We start from the raw sequence: 14,656 nt of genomic DNA, 5'->3' as shown, positions 1-14,656 counted from the left end.
TAGGTGGCCAATTTCACAGGCCTTGACAGGGTAGGGAGACTGAGCTGTGATAGGGCAGAGCCTACCCGGCAGAGAGCAGTGTCACCCACAGGTGCAGGATTCTCATCCTTGCATGGACACTTTGACCCTGCCCCCAGTTTTAGCCTGCTTGCCATCTCATGATTGTCTGTTCTTGGTTTTGCAGCTGGCGGGAGGTTGATCTTCAGTCTCTGAAGGGGAGTCCTGATGAGGAGAATGAGGAGGTAATGGCCTGGTTCTTCTGTTAGAAGAACACGTGTGTACACATGCACACATACATATGAGTGCACACACCCTAAATGGCCTGAAGACTTGTGGGTGTCAAGTGCAAGCTCCTTGTATTCCTGTCGTGACCGGGAAGAACCTAGAATGGGGTGGGACTGGTTCTTAACTCCTGGAGAAAAGAGGGGATCGATGAAGCTGCTCTATTGCAGATTGAGGACCTATCCGACGCAGCCTTCGCCGCCCTGCATGCCAAATGTGAGGAGATGGAGAGGGCACGGTGGCTGTGGACCACGAGTGTGCCACCCCAGCGGCGGGGCAGCAGGTGATGGGGCAGGCTTGGGTCCCCAGGGCCTGTGGAGAGAGGGTGGACAGGGAGTTTGGGCCCTACTTGAGTCCATGGAATTGCTACTGCCTCTTGGTTGCTCATCATACTCATCTACTGGCAGTGGCAAAGAGCTCAGAATTTCCTTGGTGTTTGTTGGAACTAGTGGAGATATATGGAACTAGTGGAGATATAAGGAGCCAAGTGCTAGATCCTTGCTGAGAAGTCACTATTTAATTCTGAATTCCCATGATCTGTGGCATTTGGAAGACAGTTGGGGGGTCATGGTGATTCAACCCGGGGAGCTTGGAAGGCCTCACTACAAGTTAACCTTCCTTTGGACAGTGGCTTTGTGATGCCACTTGAAGAAACTGCCCCCCCTTAACGTCCATCACTACCCTGTCTCCATTTATTGTTAACAGTGGCAGAAACCCTCGGGATTCTCAAGTAGAAAGTTTTGGGAGCTCTTACTTTTACTTTTTTTTCTTTGACTACAGTTTTCAAAGTCTACACGAATCTCCCTAACCTCCTGAATTCACTAGGCACTTTGCTATGGACTCACCTGGCATTGTTCAGCTATGCTTTTTTCTTGGGATGGTAAATGTTGTATACCTACCCCTCCAGAGAATAGTGGGAAGAAATGGGAGTTGCTGGATCCTAAGGAAAATCTGTTGGTCTTTGTTTGCCTCAACTCCTCCAGTGGGGATGCTTTTTTCATGCCCTCTACCCCCATAAGTAAACATTTCCCAGGCACTCAGATTTGCATTCCTTGGTGTGCAGGTCCTACAGGTCATCAGACGGCCGGACAACCCCCCAGCTGGGCAGTGCCAACCCCTCCACCCCCCAGCCTGCCTCCCCTGATGTCAGCAGTAGCCACTCTTTGTCAGAATACTCCCATGGTCAGTCCCCTAGGAGCCCCATTAGCCCGGAACTGCACTCAGCACCCCTCACCCCTGTGGCTCGGGACACTCCGCGACACTTAGCCAGTGAGGATACCCGTTGTTCCACACCAGAGCTGGGGCTGGATGAACAGGTAAGGGATGCAGCCTTTGGGTGGGGTTGGCATGGTTGGGGGATGGAACCAGGAAGGGACAGCATCTGCTGAAGAGGGACCTAGCCATCCCCTCCCCCTTTTGAAGGGACAAAGGGCTGCACTTAAATTGATCTCAACGTTCAGTGGAACTGTATTGATCATTGCTAAATGATCAATACAGTTGTCTGGGTATACCCTAGGAGGGGTGTTCCCAGACTGTCCCAGGAACACTAGATAGACTGGTCCTAGGCTCCAGGCCACAAGGTTTGTGGCAGGGCCTTGGAGCAGGAAGCAGGCTGGCTGGGACTGGGTCCTCAAAGAGCAACTTGTCTGCCTACAGTCGGTCCAGCCCTGGGAGCGGCGGACCTTCCCCCTGGCGCACAGTCCCCAGGCAGAGTGTGAGGACCAGCTGGATGCACAGGAGCGAGCAGCCCGCTGCACTCGACGCACCTCAGGCAGCAAGACTGGCCGGGAGACAGAGGCAGCGCCCACCTCGCCTCCCACTGTCCCCCTCAAGAGTCGGCATCTGGTGGCAGCAGCCACAGCTCAGCGCCCGACTCACAGATGAGCGGGAGACAGCCATCTAAACAGACTCACTAACTATTGGCATTAAAGCTTCAGAAATCTCTGCGTTTGATATTCAAACATCATATGCCGGAAATTTTCACAGTTTTTAGTGAACTTAAAGAATTTAGATCCTACTTTGGTATTTTTTTTCTTGTTTTAATTTTTGTTTTGTTTTTGTTTCCATGTTTTCTTGTCACACACCTGAGCACTTCCTCCCGTTGGCAAACAGAAGTTCAGGATGAGACCCTGCCGGCCTGGTCCTGGCACACCCTCTGCACTGTTGAATCACTGGACTTACCGATCTTAGATGACCACCCCCTCCCTCACACCTGTGGGCAGGGCAGAACAGCCTGGCGGGCAGAGGGCTACAGTTTAGCATGGCCTTCTTGAGCTAGGGTGGAATGGGGCAGGGTGCTCTGGACTCTTACCCCCTCCCCTCCCATCTGTGGCTTGGCTCCGCTGTGGCCCCCCTGGCTGGGTCCCCTTGGTTTTTCGTGCTGGAACATCCCCACCAGAGCCTCTCTGCCATAACTGCCAGCTGCTCTCCCCGAGTGCTCAGCTGGCAGAACACCTTTCCTTTCTCACCCAGAACTTAGAGACTGATTTTTTGTTTCATCTGCATTTGGTCTTCTCTGTTTTGACTCTTTCACTGCAGTAACCTGGCTGTGGCTGCTCAGGTTCCCCTCCTCATGCCCCTTGGTACCCTTCCCTGTCTGCTCTCCCATGCCATGTACACACCCACAACCCGTCCTTCCACTTGGAATGTTTTTACCACCTATCCTGATCTTTGAAGGTAGGGTTAGGACTACTTAACCTCTATTCCCACTCCCCTGCAAACTGGGGGTTGTGGGAAGTGAGCAGCCATCTCCCTGTGTGATTTTTTTTTTTTTTTTTTTCCCTCTGATTCACTTTGCCATGTTTCCTTCACATCCAGATCCCTGTCGGTGTTAGTTCCACTCTTGGTCTTTCACGCTCCCCTTGCCTGTGGAACATTGTCTGGTCCTAGCTGTGGTTCCCATTGTTCCCCCTTCACCCTTCTCTGTTAACCTTGTGCCTGTCTCCTGTATGATCACATCACCAAAAAGGGGGAGGGGGGAGAAGACTCTTTTTTTTTGGCCATTTTGTAATCGTATAAAAATAGTAGACAACTGCTTAATGGTTGGGGTTTTTTCACAATTTTCAACATTAGTGATTTTTTTTTCTGTTTGCAAGTTAAAGGGTTTGTCATTGTTTCTTTAAAAAAAAATACAATAATGCACCATATCCCTATGCATAAAGTGCTTCTTCTATTTATAAGGTTGAAAATTCTGAATAACCCTTTTAGCATTGAAAAAAAAACAAAAACAAAAAATGAAAAAAAAAACCCTTGTATTTTGTAAATATTTTCTTTTCCTGCTTTGGAGCTGTGTAATGGCAGCGAAACATGTAGCTGTCTTTGTTCTATAGAAATGCTTTTCTTCAGAGAAGCTGATCTTTGTTAATGTCTTGATTCTGTTCGCAAAGCACAGACTAGTGCTTAAAAAAAAAAAGAAGGAAAAATTGAAAAAAATAAAAAAAAAAAGTTACAGAATGCTGTGTACCAGGCCTTTCTTGACTTACTGAATGAACTGTGTATGCATGGTAGTGTTGGCAGTTTCGGAGCTGGCTCTCTGCTGCCGTTCTTTGGGGTACTCTGACTTGCTCTATACCTTGGAAAATCTCCATTCTGTCTTGTGGGAATGCCGCAGGTTGATCTGATGGCCACCAGAGAGAGAATGGTGGTGGCTTTTCACTGAGGGTAAGGGCTGCCAGGAGGAGAGGGGATCTGCATTGATCTCTTTTTTCTTTTTGTTGAGTGAAAGCAGTTGATGCACTTTCTCTCTAGTGAAGTCAGCTGTATGATATTTTCTATCTGTTCTAAGTTGCTCTTTAAAGGAGATTTTGCTTCTCACCGTTAAATTTTTCTGAGGTTTGGTGGGGTCAGTGAGATACATGATTTGCTTAGAGCCTGGATTGGTTCTTGCCTGCTGCCTGAGATTATAACATCTTTCTTCTGAGGAGGTTACATGCTTTTTTTTTTTATTGTTTGAGATGGGATCTTGCTCGATTGTCCAGACTGGAGTGCAGTGGTGCAATCTTGGCTCACTGCAGCCTGGATCTCCTTCCTGGCCTCAAGAGATCCTCCCACCACAGCCTTACCAGTAGCTGGGACTGTAGGCATGTGCCACCATACCCAGCTAGTTTTCGTGGGTTTTTTGTGGAGATAGTGTCTCACTATGTAGCCTAGGCTGGTAGGTGCTTTTTTTTGTACAAGATGAATAAGTGGGTGGGGCTGGTTCTCCCTCTGCTCTCTTCTTTGCATGGCAGTCAAGCTGAAACAGCCAGTGAGGCTGTCTCTTGTGGCTCTGAAAGCCATGCTCTCTGAGATAGCACTTCTCTTTTGCTGGCCTGTTGCTGCTTTTGTAGCTGCAGTTAAAATCTGTTTTACTTAAACATCTGCCTGCGGTGGCAAACACATCAGGAAGAGCAAAGAAAAGTAGTATTTTGAAACAATCTAAGGATTCAGTATCATGACCTTGGCATAGTTACTAAGGAATAATATGATGGATTACTGTTTTGTTTTTGTTTTCCTTTGTGGCATTGCTATGAAGACGCTATCTGGTTATCCCTATCTTGGTTTAGCAGAAATACTCCTCAATCTATAATAAGGTACCAAAGGAAAGAAGGCAGCTCTGCAAACCTAGCAGGAATCTAAGCCATTCATTAAGCTGATTGGCTTGATGTTCTGCTCCAGCCTCAGGCCTCTGGACTAAATTTCTAGGGATGAAAGATCCCATATCCTCATCCCCAACCTTCTCAGGTTTGCATACACTGGTGCCGGTCTTGCAAACTGAGTGCTGCATCGTGAGGTCAGCCACAAGGCTTTGTATTGCCCTTTGAATGGGACTAGGATGGTTTGCCAGCATCACAAAGAAGCAACTGCAAATGAGCAAGTCTGAGAACTCTCACCTTCAGGGCCCCAGAGAGAGCTGTTAATCCTGATGTCCAGCTTTTATTAATACTGTCATTTCCTGTTCTGAGCTAAATTATCTAAGGGTGGGTGGGAAAGAACTTAAAAAATAGACATTCTATATCACTTTCTTGTCCTTAGAATCCATGAATGGAGACCTTATTTAATCAGAGTAATAACTTTATTTCCAAATTCACTTTTACAGCAACAGTCAGTGTAAATCATTTGTTAAAACACACAATACACTATATAGACATTCACAGACAGAAAGCTAAGCTAAGATGATTTCATGTCCCTCCCCCCACCCTCAGAATTACCGAAGAAATCATGGGAATTGCAAGTGCCAGAAATTGTCCTGCTCAACATGGCAAACTCATGGGGCTAAGTCTATTAGGAGGTGAGACTCTAGGCCAGTGCCCAGGGTAACCCTTTTCAAAGCTGAAGAGAAATCAGAAGTTTTATGAAGCCGCAGGTCTGTAGATGGGACACGCAGGTGATCACCTCTGCCCTCGCCCCGACCTCGTGGCTTTACTTGGAGAACAAAGATGAGGGTGAAGCGAGTGATCTCAGCTCCAGAAGCACAGGCTGTGTGTCTGGAGCCACTGTGAGAGGCGGCACAGAGGTGCCAATGGCTTAGAGGGAAGGATGCCAGGGTCTTAGGGAGGCATGATTGTGGGCTTAGGACCCCTGAAAGAGGGCAGCAGGCCAAAGCAACCAGATGTCCATATTCCTACGCCTGCACCTGGCTGGGGAGGGAATGGGGAACTAGCCAGCTGCCTGGGAAAGCCTGTCAGTGGAAAAGAGAAACCCCAAGGGCCTCTAACCCCGTGGCTGCTCCCTCCCTCTAGCAAATGTGGTTGAAATCATGAAAAGGGTTACAAGGCAGTTTAAGTGCTGCACCCCAAGATCTCCCTTTGCCCATGTTAACTATCTTACACATTCCTCCCCCCTCCCCCCATAGCACAACAAGCAATAGCAAACAGGATACAGTCTCACCACTGAAGTCAATTTAAATGGAACTATTGATAAAGTGAGTCAACAGCTTGAAGGAGCCGGCATACAGTATATCCTATCTAGCCCACCCAAGGACACTGGCTCTGCAGGTGGGAGAAGTGAGGGGAGGGGAGGAGTGCCCAGCCCTGGGGGGATTGTCCTCATTTAAGATCACAAGCCAGCGTGCCTTTTCAATTTATCTGCCAGCACTGATCACCCTAAACCATGATCTTAGGCTGGCCCCAAGAGCCTGCCCCACAAGGGGGAGATCCCAGAGCCTTCCGTATAAGGCCCATGGTGCTGAAGAGCAGGGCACAAGAACTTCAGGAAGAGGAACCAAGGTGCATGAAGAAATGCGGCCAAAACTGTTGGCAGTAATGAGGGGGGCATATCTCTAACCACCACCAAATCTACCCCACATTTCCTTCTCCTTCTCAGATCCCTTCAACTTAGAATTGCTGGGACTCAGCGAACGGCAGGGAGGCTCTTGGTGGAGAGTTCTGGGCCCAGAGACTTCCTTGCAGGGAAAGCTCTAGCTGCACACGAAGCTGCCAGCCCCAGGGGAGGCCCTGGATTTCTACTGCCAAGTCCCTCAGGGTTGCCTTTAACTATACCCAAACCAGAAGTGGCAGAATTGGGCCTGAGGCTGCCGAGTTTCTTTAGGCAGCAATGTTTTGCAAAGGCGGCTTCCCTTTTCTCATGGCAGCAGATGGAGTTTGTGCAAGGTCAGCGGGCTGAGGTGCTCTGGTCAAGGCTTTGGGAACAGTGTCTCCTGACTTGTCAAGTCATCCTTCCTCAGGCAGGCAGCTTGGGCCTCTAGAGCAGATCCAGGACAGGCAATTCATCCCAATCCCTGCTGTGGTCGCAGGGCCCTTGGTGGGAGGCTGCGCTGCCCCTCCAGAGGGCAAGCTTGGAGAGGAACCCAGTCTGAGGGGTGGGCTGAGGCTCACGGAGCTTCTGGGAGCTGCAGATCCCCCCAGCTGGCACTGGCTTCCTTTTTCTTGTGATGCAGGAGTTGTAAGCCTCCTTTGGGACTGCCGTGAGACTTCGGGCTATGACCAGAGAGAACCATCCTCACGCCGCAAGCCAGACCAGCCACAAGACCTAGTCTGTGCCCTGACACAGGGAGCCCCAGGAGGAAGTAGGGAAGGGGAGATCATCGCTTCAGTCCTAATCCTGTGCTTCAGGCCTTCCTCACAGCTGAATGGCCTCCTTAGCTGCTAGAATCTGGTCTCTGTTGTTGGGTCCCAGATGCTGAGGAAAGCCTTTCAAAACTTGGGAGGCCCCAGCAGGGTGGCACCACACAGGCCACACGAGTCCCAGTGTGGGGGTGAGAGACACCTCGTGAGGGTGGGTTAGAAACCTCTTTACAAGCATTTCAAGATACATGCGTCCTTTTTTTTTTTTTTTTTTTTCTTTTCACTATCATAGTCACTCTGGTGAATCCAAGCATAAACAGACAAATCCAACTACAACTCAACAGGGTGCAGATGGGGAGGGCAGGGCAACATCTATGTATATGTTCAGCTGCTCCAGCAGAACAGACAGCATGGCTTCCAGCTGGGACTGGGGGGAAAGAACCATTTCCAAGGGGGTGTGTTCCCCTTTGTCGGGTGTGGAGGGCTGATACTATGCATGTGGAGCTGAGCAGCGGGCTGGGCTGTCTGGGAGGTTGGCAGCTACAAGCTAGGGTGCAAGTGGGGGACAGCGGGACTGTGGGCCTGCCCTGGGTGCCTTGCCCTTCCATCCTGGTGCCACCACTGACAACCAAGACACCCAGCCTGCTGCTGTGGGCTCAGCACAGGAAGGGGCCAGGCCTTCTCAGGGGAAAGGGCTCTCTCCATGTCAACAAGGCAGAAACACCTAGGGTCACAGCTGAGCAGTGCCCTGGCTCACATCTGTGACGGGAGGAGGAGACAGGGAACCGAATCAGATCATGAGATTCGTGGTGAGGGTCCCAGTTGGATGAGTGGAACTGAGAGTGAGAGGCTGGGGTCCCACTCTTGTGCCTGGACTTTGCCTTCCCTTAATTTCACCCTCAGTATGGAGTAGGTACCTCCTGCAACCAACCAGGGTCATTACTGAGAAGGGGTGGTGAGGCTGGGAATTCGGGACATTGTGACGTGATGAGGGGTATAGGCAGTGATTGGGCTCTCACGGCAGACAACAGTACAGCGGGGCAGACAGGGGTGACTGCAGTGGCTGTGGGAAGGACGGGGGGCTCGGGACCCGCCTCCCAGACCCCCACACACTCCAGAGATGCCGGTGGCCCAGGCTTGGAAACGGGTGGACGTCTCCCAAGAGGCACAAGTCCTTACAAAGAGAACTGGTTAACCCTAAAGTCCCAGGTCTGCGAAGTGGCCAAAATCATGGCAGCAGTTCCAACCTTCAGAACTCAATAAAACAGGGTTTCTGTGGAGCAGAGGGAAGCCCCTCAACTCAGGCCCCCTACCCTGCAGGGAGGGAGGAAGAGGCCAGCGCTCTCAAGACATCAAGGTCAGTCTTTTCTAAGGAGGTCATCCATGAAGTGCCACCCTCCTGCCAGCTTGCCTTCTCTTTTTACCCGCTGTCCCTTCTCCCACAGGCTGCCCTGCAGAGGGTGGCACACTGACCCACAGCAGGCCCCCACCCCCGGCCACCAAGGACAGGCGGCCGCTCAGACACTGCAGGTGGCATAGGCCTTGGCTCTCCCAGCGGCAAGGAGGGGGATGTCTACTCTCCAGCACGTGGCTTCCTCTCCCACTCCCACTTCTTGTGCTTCCTCGCCCCTCTGCCCAGCCCCTGCCTCGGCCTCCCCCGTGGCCTCCCGCCCCACCCCAACCCCCGTCACACTCACACAAGGTTGACATCGTCTGCCTGTGGCTCCACGAACACACCAAGTTTCAAATCCTTTGTTGCTGCCACTGCCTCTGTGACACCCCCACAACGGGGCCAGAGGTGGTTGACACCCCCAGTCCCTTGAAATCCCCCAGAAGCAGCTTTCAGAGCCTCTCCTTCTCCCTCTTCTACATGGAGGGGGGAAGAAAAAAGAATCAAAAGGAATTGCCTGAGGAAATGTTGGATGTGGCCATGTTTTTGAATGTTTTTTTTAAAAATATTTTATTACTAGCCCACCCATCAATTTGGAAAGATGAAATTTGCTCTTATTCCCATCACTGATTTTGAAGTCCCGAGCCAAAGCCGAGCGACAAAAGCAGGTTAAGTGATTAACCAATTAACCGAACTGCGAGGAGCAGCTGGGGGCAGAGGGCGGGGGCCGGGTCATTATTCTTTTTTTTTTCCACACTCTCTCATTCTCTCCTCTCCACGATTATTGACCGCCCCAGGGGCCTGATCACAAACCCTGCTTGGCCAGGGAGGCAGACACCTCGTCAGCTAGCGTGGCGAGCTGGGGCGAGTCTACCATGTCGATGCTGCCGGTGGAGGAGACATTGCTGAGATGCCGTGGAGACGTGTCCCCAGACACCACTGGCGACTTGTACACGATCTCCGCCCCGTGGTCTGTCTTGGCTTTGGCGTTCTCGCGGAAGGTCAGCTTGTGGGTTTCAATCTGCAAGAAGAGGAAGGGAGGGAGGGTGAGATGAAGTGCCAGAGAAAGACCAGCCCTGCCAACTGCCCTGCCAGGCCTGGCCGAGAGTGCCAGGGACTGTTTTTTGTTTGTTTTTGAGACAGGGTCATGCTCTATCGCCCAGGCTAGAGTGCGGTGGCACAATCTCACCTCACTGCAGCCTTGACCTCCCGGGCTCAGGTGATTCTCTCACCTCAGCCTCCCGAGTAGCTGGGATTACAGGTGCATGCCACCACACCTGGCTAATTTTTTGTATTTTTAATAGAAACGGGGTTTTGCTATGTTGCCCAGGCTGGTCTCGAACTCCTGGACGCAAGCAATCTGCCCGCCTCAGCCTCTCAGAGTGCTGCCATTACAGGCGTGAGCCACTGCGCCTGGCCAGGAGCTATTGTTTTTATTGTCTTCCAATTGGTAATACCTGTGCCCACTCCTTCCCTGACCTGCCTCCCAGGCACCCAGGTACCCTCCCCAGAGACAGTGATCATTTTAAGTTTCTTGTGTACCCTCCAGAGATATTCCACACATAAACAAACACGTGTGAGTGTATAGATACACAGGCTGCTTAGTATTCCGTCACCACGGATGTACCAAAAGGCATCTACTCCTCTGTGGATGGATGTGTAGGCTGCTCCCGCCTTTAGTGATTACAGGCAATGGTGTGTATGAACAACCTCAGATAAATAAACCCGTATGAACATCATGTCACACACGTGTAAGTGGGTCCTAGAAGTGAAGCTCTTAGGTCAAAAGGCATGCACATTTTATTTTAATAGATATTGCCAGATTGCAAAGGAAGATGTGGAAGGAGAAGCTGGAGAAGATCAAGGATGTCTCCCACAGCCACTGATGCCCAGACATGAGCCACACATTCCTCCTGTTTGCCAGTGACTGATGAGTTTGGAGGGGCAGCAACTGTGGGCAACACTGGCAGGTGGGCCACAAAACATGACGTGACAAAGGCCTTTTTATGTGTGGATGGGTGGATGGATGACTGTCTAGCGACTTATCTATCCATCTATTTATCTATCTATCTATCAATCATCTACCTATCTACTTGCCCAGGCTGGCCTCAAATTCCTGGGCTCAAGCAATCTTCCCACCTTAACCTCCAGAGCAGCTGGGACTACAGGCTCATGCCATCGTGCCTGGCTGAAGCCCTTTTGAAAGTAGAGAAACACATGACCTAGCCAGGAGTCCCAAAGGATACCAGGAAACACAGAAGCAGAAAGTGTTCACTGGAGAAGTGAGCAGTGCACAGCAATTCCTGATGACCCTGAAGTGGCCGACACGGTCATTCTCAGCCCTTTTTGGGTCCTAGGCTCTTTGAGCATCTGGTAAAGCTAAAAATATGTGTGCACATGTCCATCCACACTCACACACAGCCATTTTCCATATAATTTTAGGAGTCCATGGATGCGGGGTGAAGGGCCCCTATTGCAGGGGGCTTGAATGGGCGTAGAGAAAACCAGGCTCCCATTTAAGCTAGATGCATATTTTGTTCATTTGGGGTCACTACTTTGAAAAAAGGATTGTTCTCTATTACTGTATACTGTATTTTATCTTTTTTTTTTTTTTTGAGACAAAGATTCACCTTGTCACCCACGCTGGAGTGCAGTGGCACGATCTTGGCTCACTGCAACCTCCGCCTCTGGGATCAAGCAATTCTCCTGCCTCGGCCTCCCAAGTAGCTGGGACTACAGGTGCGTGCCACCACACCCAGCTAATTTTTGTATTTTTTGTAGAGATGGGATTTGGCTGTGTCGGCCAGGTTGGTCTTGAACTCCTGATTTCAGGTGATCTGCCTGCCTTGGCCTCCCAAAGTGCTGGGGTTACAGGCATGAGCCACCATGCCTGACCTGTTACTGTATTTTCTTGAAAGACCATTTAATACAGGCTTTGATAAAAATACTTATGTTAATGTTTTTTGAAGTGTTTTTAAAGACATTCCTGGGAATGTCCAAAAATCCCCAAACTGAAAGGAACCCAGGAGGCTGGTGGTGTGCCCCACTGCTTGTTAGCAATTTTTCTCAATACACTGGGAAAACAGGGGACTAATGCTGCGGGGATCCCCAGGACCAGGATGGTGTTTTCTGAGTAGGGGACAGGGCCCTGCCTACCCTTCCTGAGCTATCACATGGACGAGTTTGAAACAGAAGGAGCCAAGAAGCTGAGACTCAGCGTGGCTCTAACTCAGGTTCTTAGAGGACTGCAACGCACCAGGAACCTTCTAGAACATTGTCTTTTTTGGGTCTCACAACCACCCCGGGACGTAGGTACAGCATTTCCATTTCATCTTGCTGAAGGAGAAACTGAGGCTGAGAGGATTTGCGGATCTTGACTTTCCAAGCAGAGTCAAGCCCAGAACTTTTCCTAACACAGAGAAGCTTCCAGAGACTGTGAGGGGCCTCCTTTCACCCAGGAAATCACCAATGCCCAGGCCCTATCCAGACCCACTCAGTCAGACTGTGGGGATGGGGCCAGGCCCAGATATCTTTAAAGTGCCCCGAGGCTGGGAGGCCCTGCCTTAGACCAGGGGAGGCCTGGGGGGTAGAAACAGCAGAGAAGCTTACTGCTTCCCCAGATAACTGGACCTGGCCCCCACATCTCTTGAGGCGGACAGCCTCCTGGTCCCTCCTTGTTTTCTCACTTTGGATAGCGACCCAGCCACTGAAAAGTATCCCTGTGTCCTGAGTCACGCAACCTGAGAGCTCTCGGCCAGCTACGGGCCAGTGCCCTCCCCTGCCTCAGGGCGTGTCTGGAGGTAAGGTCTCTCCCAGGCCACAGTTCGCAGCATCTGCAGCAAGGCTGTATCAGCAAACCCTTCTCACAAAACTACATTGTTAGACATTTATCACAAATACAAGATGAGGGTGCCCATCTGTTCAGAACCAGATGCAGTGGCAAGAGGGGAGGGCGGGGACTGGCCAGGGCAGGGGTCTCTCAGCTGCTACTTGAGTGGCCTGGTGGAAAGACGGCCTGGCTGCCACTTCCACCCAACTGGGCCACCATGAGAAGCATACTTTCTCATGCTGACTTGGGTCTCAGATCCTATACCCTTTCTGGGACACCCCTGATATGGTTTGGCTGTGTCCCCACCCAAATGTCATCTTGAATTGTAGTTCCCACAATTCCTACATGTTGTGGGAGGGACCTGGTGGGAGGTAATTGAATCATAGAGAAGGGTCTTTCCCGTGCTGTTCTCATGATAGTGAATAAGTCTCCCGAGATCTGATGGTTTTATAAAGGGGAGTTCCCCTGCACAAGCTCTTTTCTCTTGTCTGCCACCGTGTGAGACAAGCCTTTCACCTTCCACCATGATTGTCAGGCCTCCCCAGTCACGTGGAACTGTGAGTCCATCAGACCTCTATCTTTTAGACTGCCCAGTATCGGGTATGTCTTCATCAGCGGCGTGAAAACGGACTAATACAATCCCTTTTCCCTCCACCACTCCCCAGTCAGCTGCTGGGAGACCCTGAAGGTTGGAAAGTGAGCCACTCCCAGAACTTCAGGCTGGGTGTGGGCCTGAAACCCCAGAGGGTGCTTGGCTGCGCTTCTGCAGAAGAGAAGCAGCAGCTACCAGACTGCATCCTGTGCCAGGCCTAGACAGAGCTCATCCAGCGCCACACACACCCTCACTGCACAGACACCCACAGCAAGACCTAGAGACTAGAAACTGCTGGGGACACCAAGGCCCCAGCAGCCTCATGTGGATACTTCCAAGACAGGCAGGCAGAGGCTTTGCTGAAATCAGGATTTCAGCATCATTGTTTTGCTCTAAGTGCCTAGTAATCCATTTAGAAAATTAGGTTATGTTCCCATGACTTGTTCTTGGTGCGCCACAGCTGACTGGGGATGTCCACTTCCTTTTTTAGTTGCCTGCAAACATCAGGGCCTAGGACAGTGGTTCTCGCTTTTTTTTTTTTTTTTTTTTTGAGATGGAATCTCACTCTGTTGCCCAGGCTGGAGTGCAGTGGCACGATCTCGGCTCACTACAACCTCTGTCCCCCGGGTTCAAGCAATTCTCATGCCTCAGCCTCCCAAGTAGCTGGGATTACAGGCACGCACCACCACACCCAGCTAACTTTTGTATTTTTAGTAGAGATGGGGTTTTACCATGTTGGCCAGGCTGGTCTTGAACTCCTGACCTCAAGCCATCTGCCCACCTTGGCCTCCCAAGGTGCTGGGATTACAGGCATGAGCCACCGCACCCAGCCAGTTCTCACTTTTGACTGCACTGAAGAATCACCTGGGAGCTTTAAAAACTGCAGTGACTTAGGCCGAGCACTGTGGTTCACACCTGTAATCCCAGCACCTTGGGAGGCCGAGGTGGGCATGTTGCTTGACCTCAGGAGTTCAAGACCAGCCTGGGCAACGCGGCAAAACCTCGTCTCCACAGGAAATACAAAATATTTAGCCAGGCATAGTGGCAGGTACCTGTAGTTCCAGCTACCTGGGAGGCTGAGGTGGGAAGATCACCTGACCCAGGGAGGTAGAGGCTGCAGTGAGCCGAGATCATGCCAGTGCACTCCAGCCTGGATGACAGAGGGAGACTGATATGGTTTGGCTGTGTCCCCACCCAAATCTCATCTTGAATTGTAGCTCCCATAATTCCATGTGTCATGGGAGGGACCCAGTGGGAGGTAACTGAATCATGGGGGCAGGTCTTTCCCATGCTGTTCTCATGATACTGAATAAATCTCATGAGGTCTGATGGTTTTATAAATGGGAGTTCCCCTGCACACGCTCTCTTGCCCGTCGCCATGTAAGACATGCCTTTGCTTCTCCTTTGCCTTCTGCCATGATTTTGAGGCCTCCCCAACCATGTGGAACTGTGAGTCCATTAAACCTCTTTCCTTTATAAATTACCCAGTCTTGGGTATGTCTTTATTAGCAGTGTGAGAATGGACTAATACAGAGACCCTGCCTTAAACACATAAAAAT

The 14,656-nt window shown here is 50.8% G+C and overlaps 2 protein-coding genes across 36 annotated transcripts in view; one reads left to right on the top strand and one right to left on the bottom strand.

The window, feature by feature from the left end:
• Positions 1–2,226, top strand: part of KANSL1 (KAT8 regulatory NSL complex subunit 1) — a 194,578-nt gene extending 192,352 nt beyond the window's left edge. For all 28 annotated transcript variants that reach the window (XM_055387798.2, XM_055387799.2, XM_055387803.2 and 25 more), the window contains 4 exons: positions 185–242; positions 453–565; positions 1,346–1,598; positions 1,939–2,226. In XM_055387798.2, coding sequence (XP_055243773.1) covers positions 185–242; positions 453–565; positions 1,346–1,598; positions 1,939–2,166 — 652 coding nt within the window. In that variant the 3' untranslated portion in view covers positions 2,167–2,226. The remainder of the gene's footprint in view (positions 1–184; positions 243–452; positions 566–1,345; positions 1,599–1,938) is intronic.
• Positions 2,227–7,669: 5,443 nt separating this feature from the next.
• The window catches only part of MAPT (microtubule associated protein tau), a 131,295-nt gene continuing 124,308 nt past the window's right edge, over positions 7,670–14,656 (bottom strand). For all 8 annotated transcript variants that reach the window (XM_031011078.3, XM_063705806.1, XM_055387816.2 and 5 more), the window contains one exon: positions 7,670–9,697. In XM_031011078.3, the coding sequence (XP_030866938.1) occupies positions 9,482–9,697 (216 nt within the window). In that variant the 3' untranslated portion in view covers positions 7,670–9,481. The remainder of the gene's footprint in view (positions 9,698–14,656) is intronic.

The sequence above is a fragment of the Gorilla gorilla genome, chromosome 4 (genome assembly GCF_029281585.2).
Source record: "Gorilla gorilla gorilla isolate KB3781 chromosome 4, NHGRI_mGorGor1-v2.1_pri, whole genome shotgun sequence".
Classification (NCBI taxonomy): domain Eukaryota; kingdom Metazoa; phylum Chordata; class Mammalia; order Primates; family Hominidae; genus Gorilla; species Gorilla gorilla.
The sequence above is the reverse complement of the archived record's forward strand: the minus strand, read 5'-3'. Positions and strand labels throughout refer to the sequence as shown.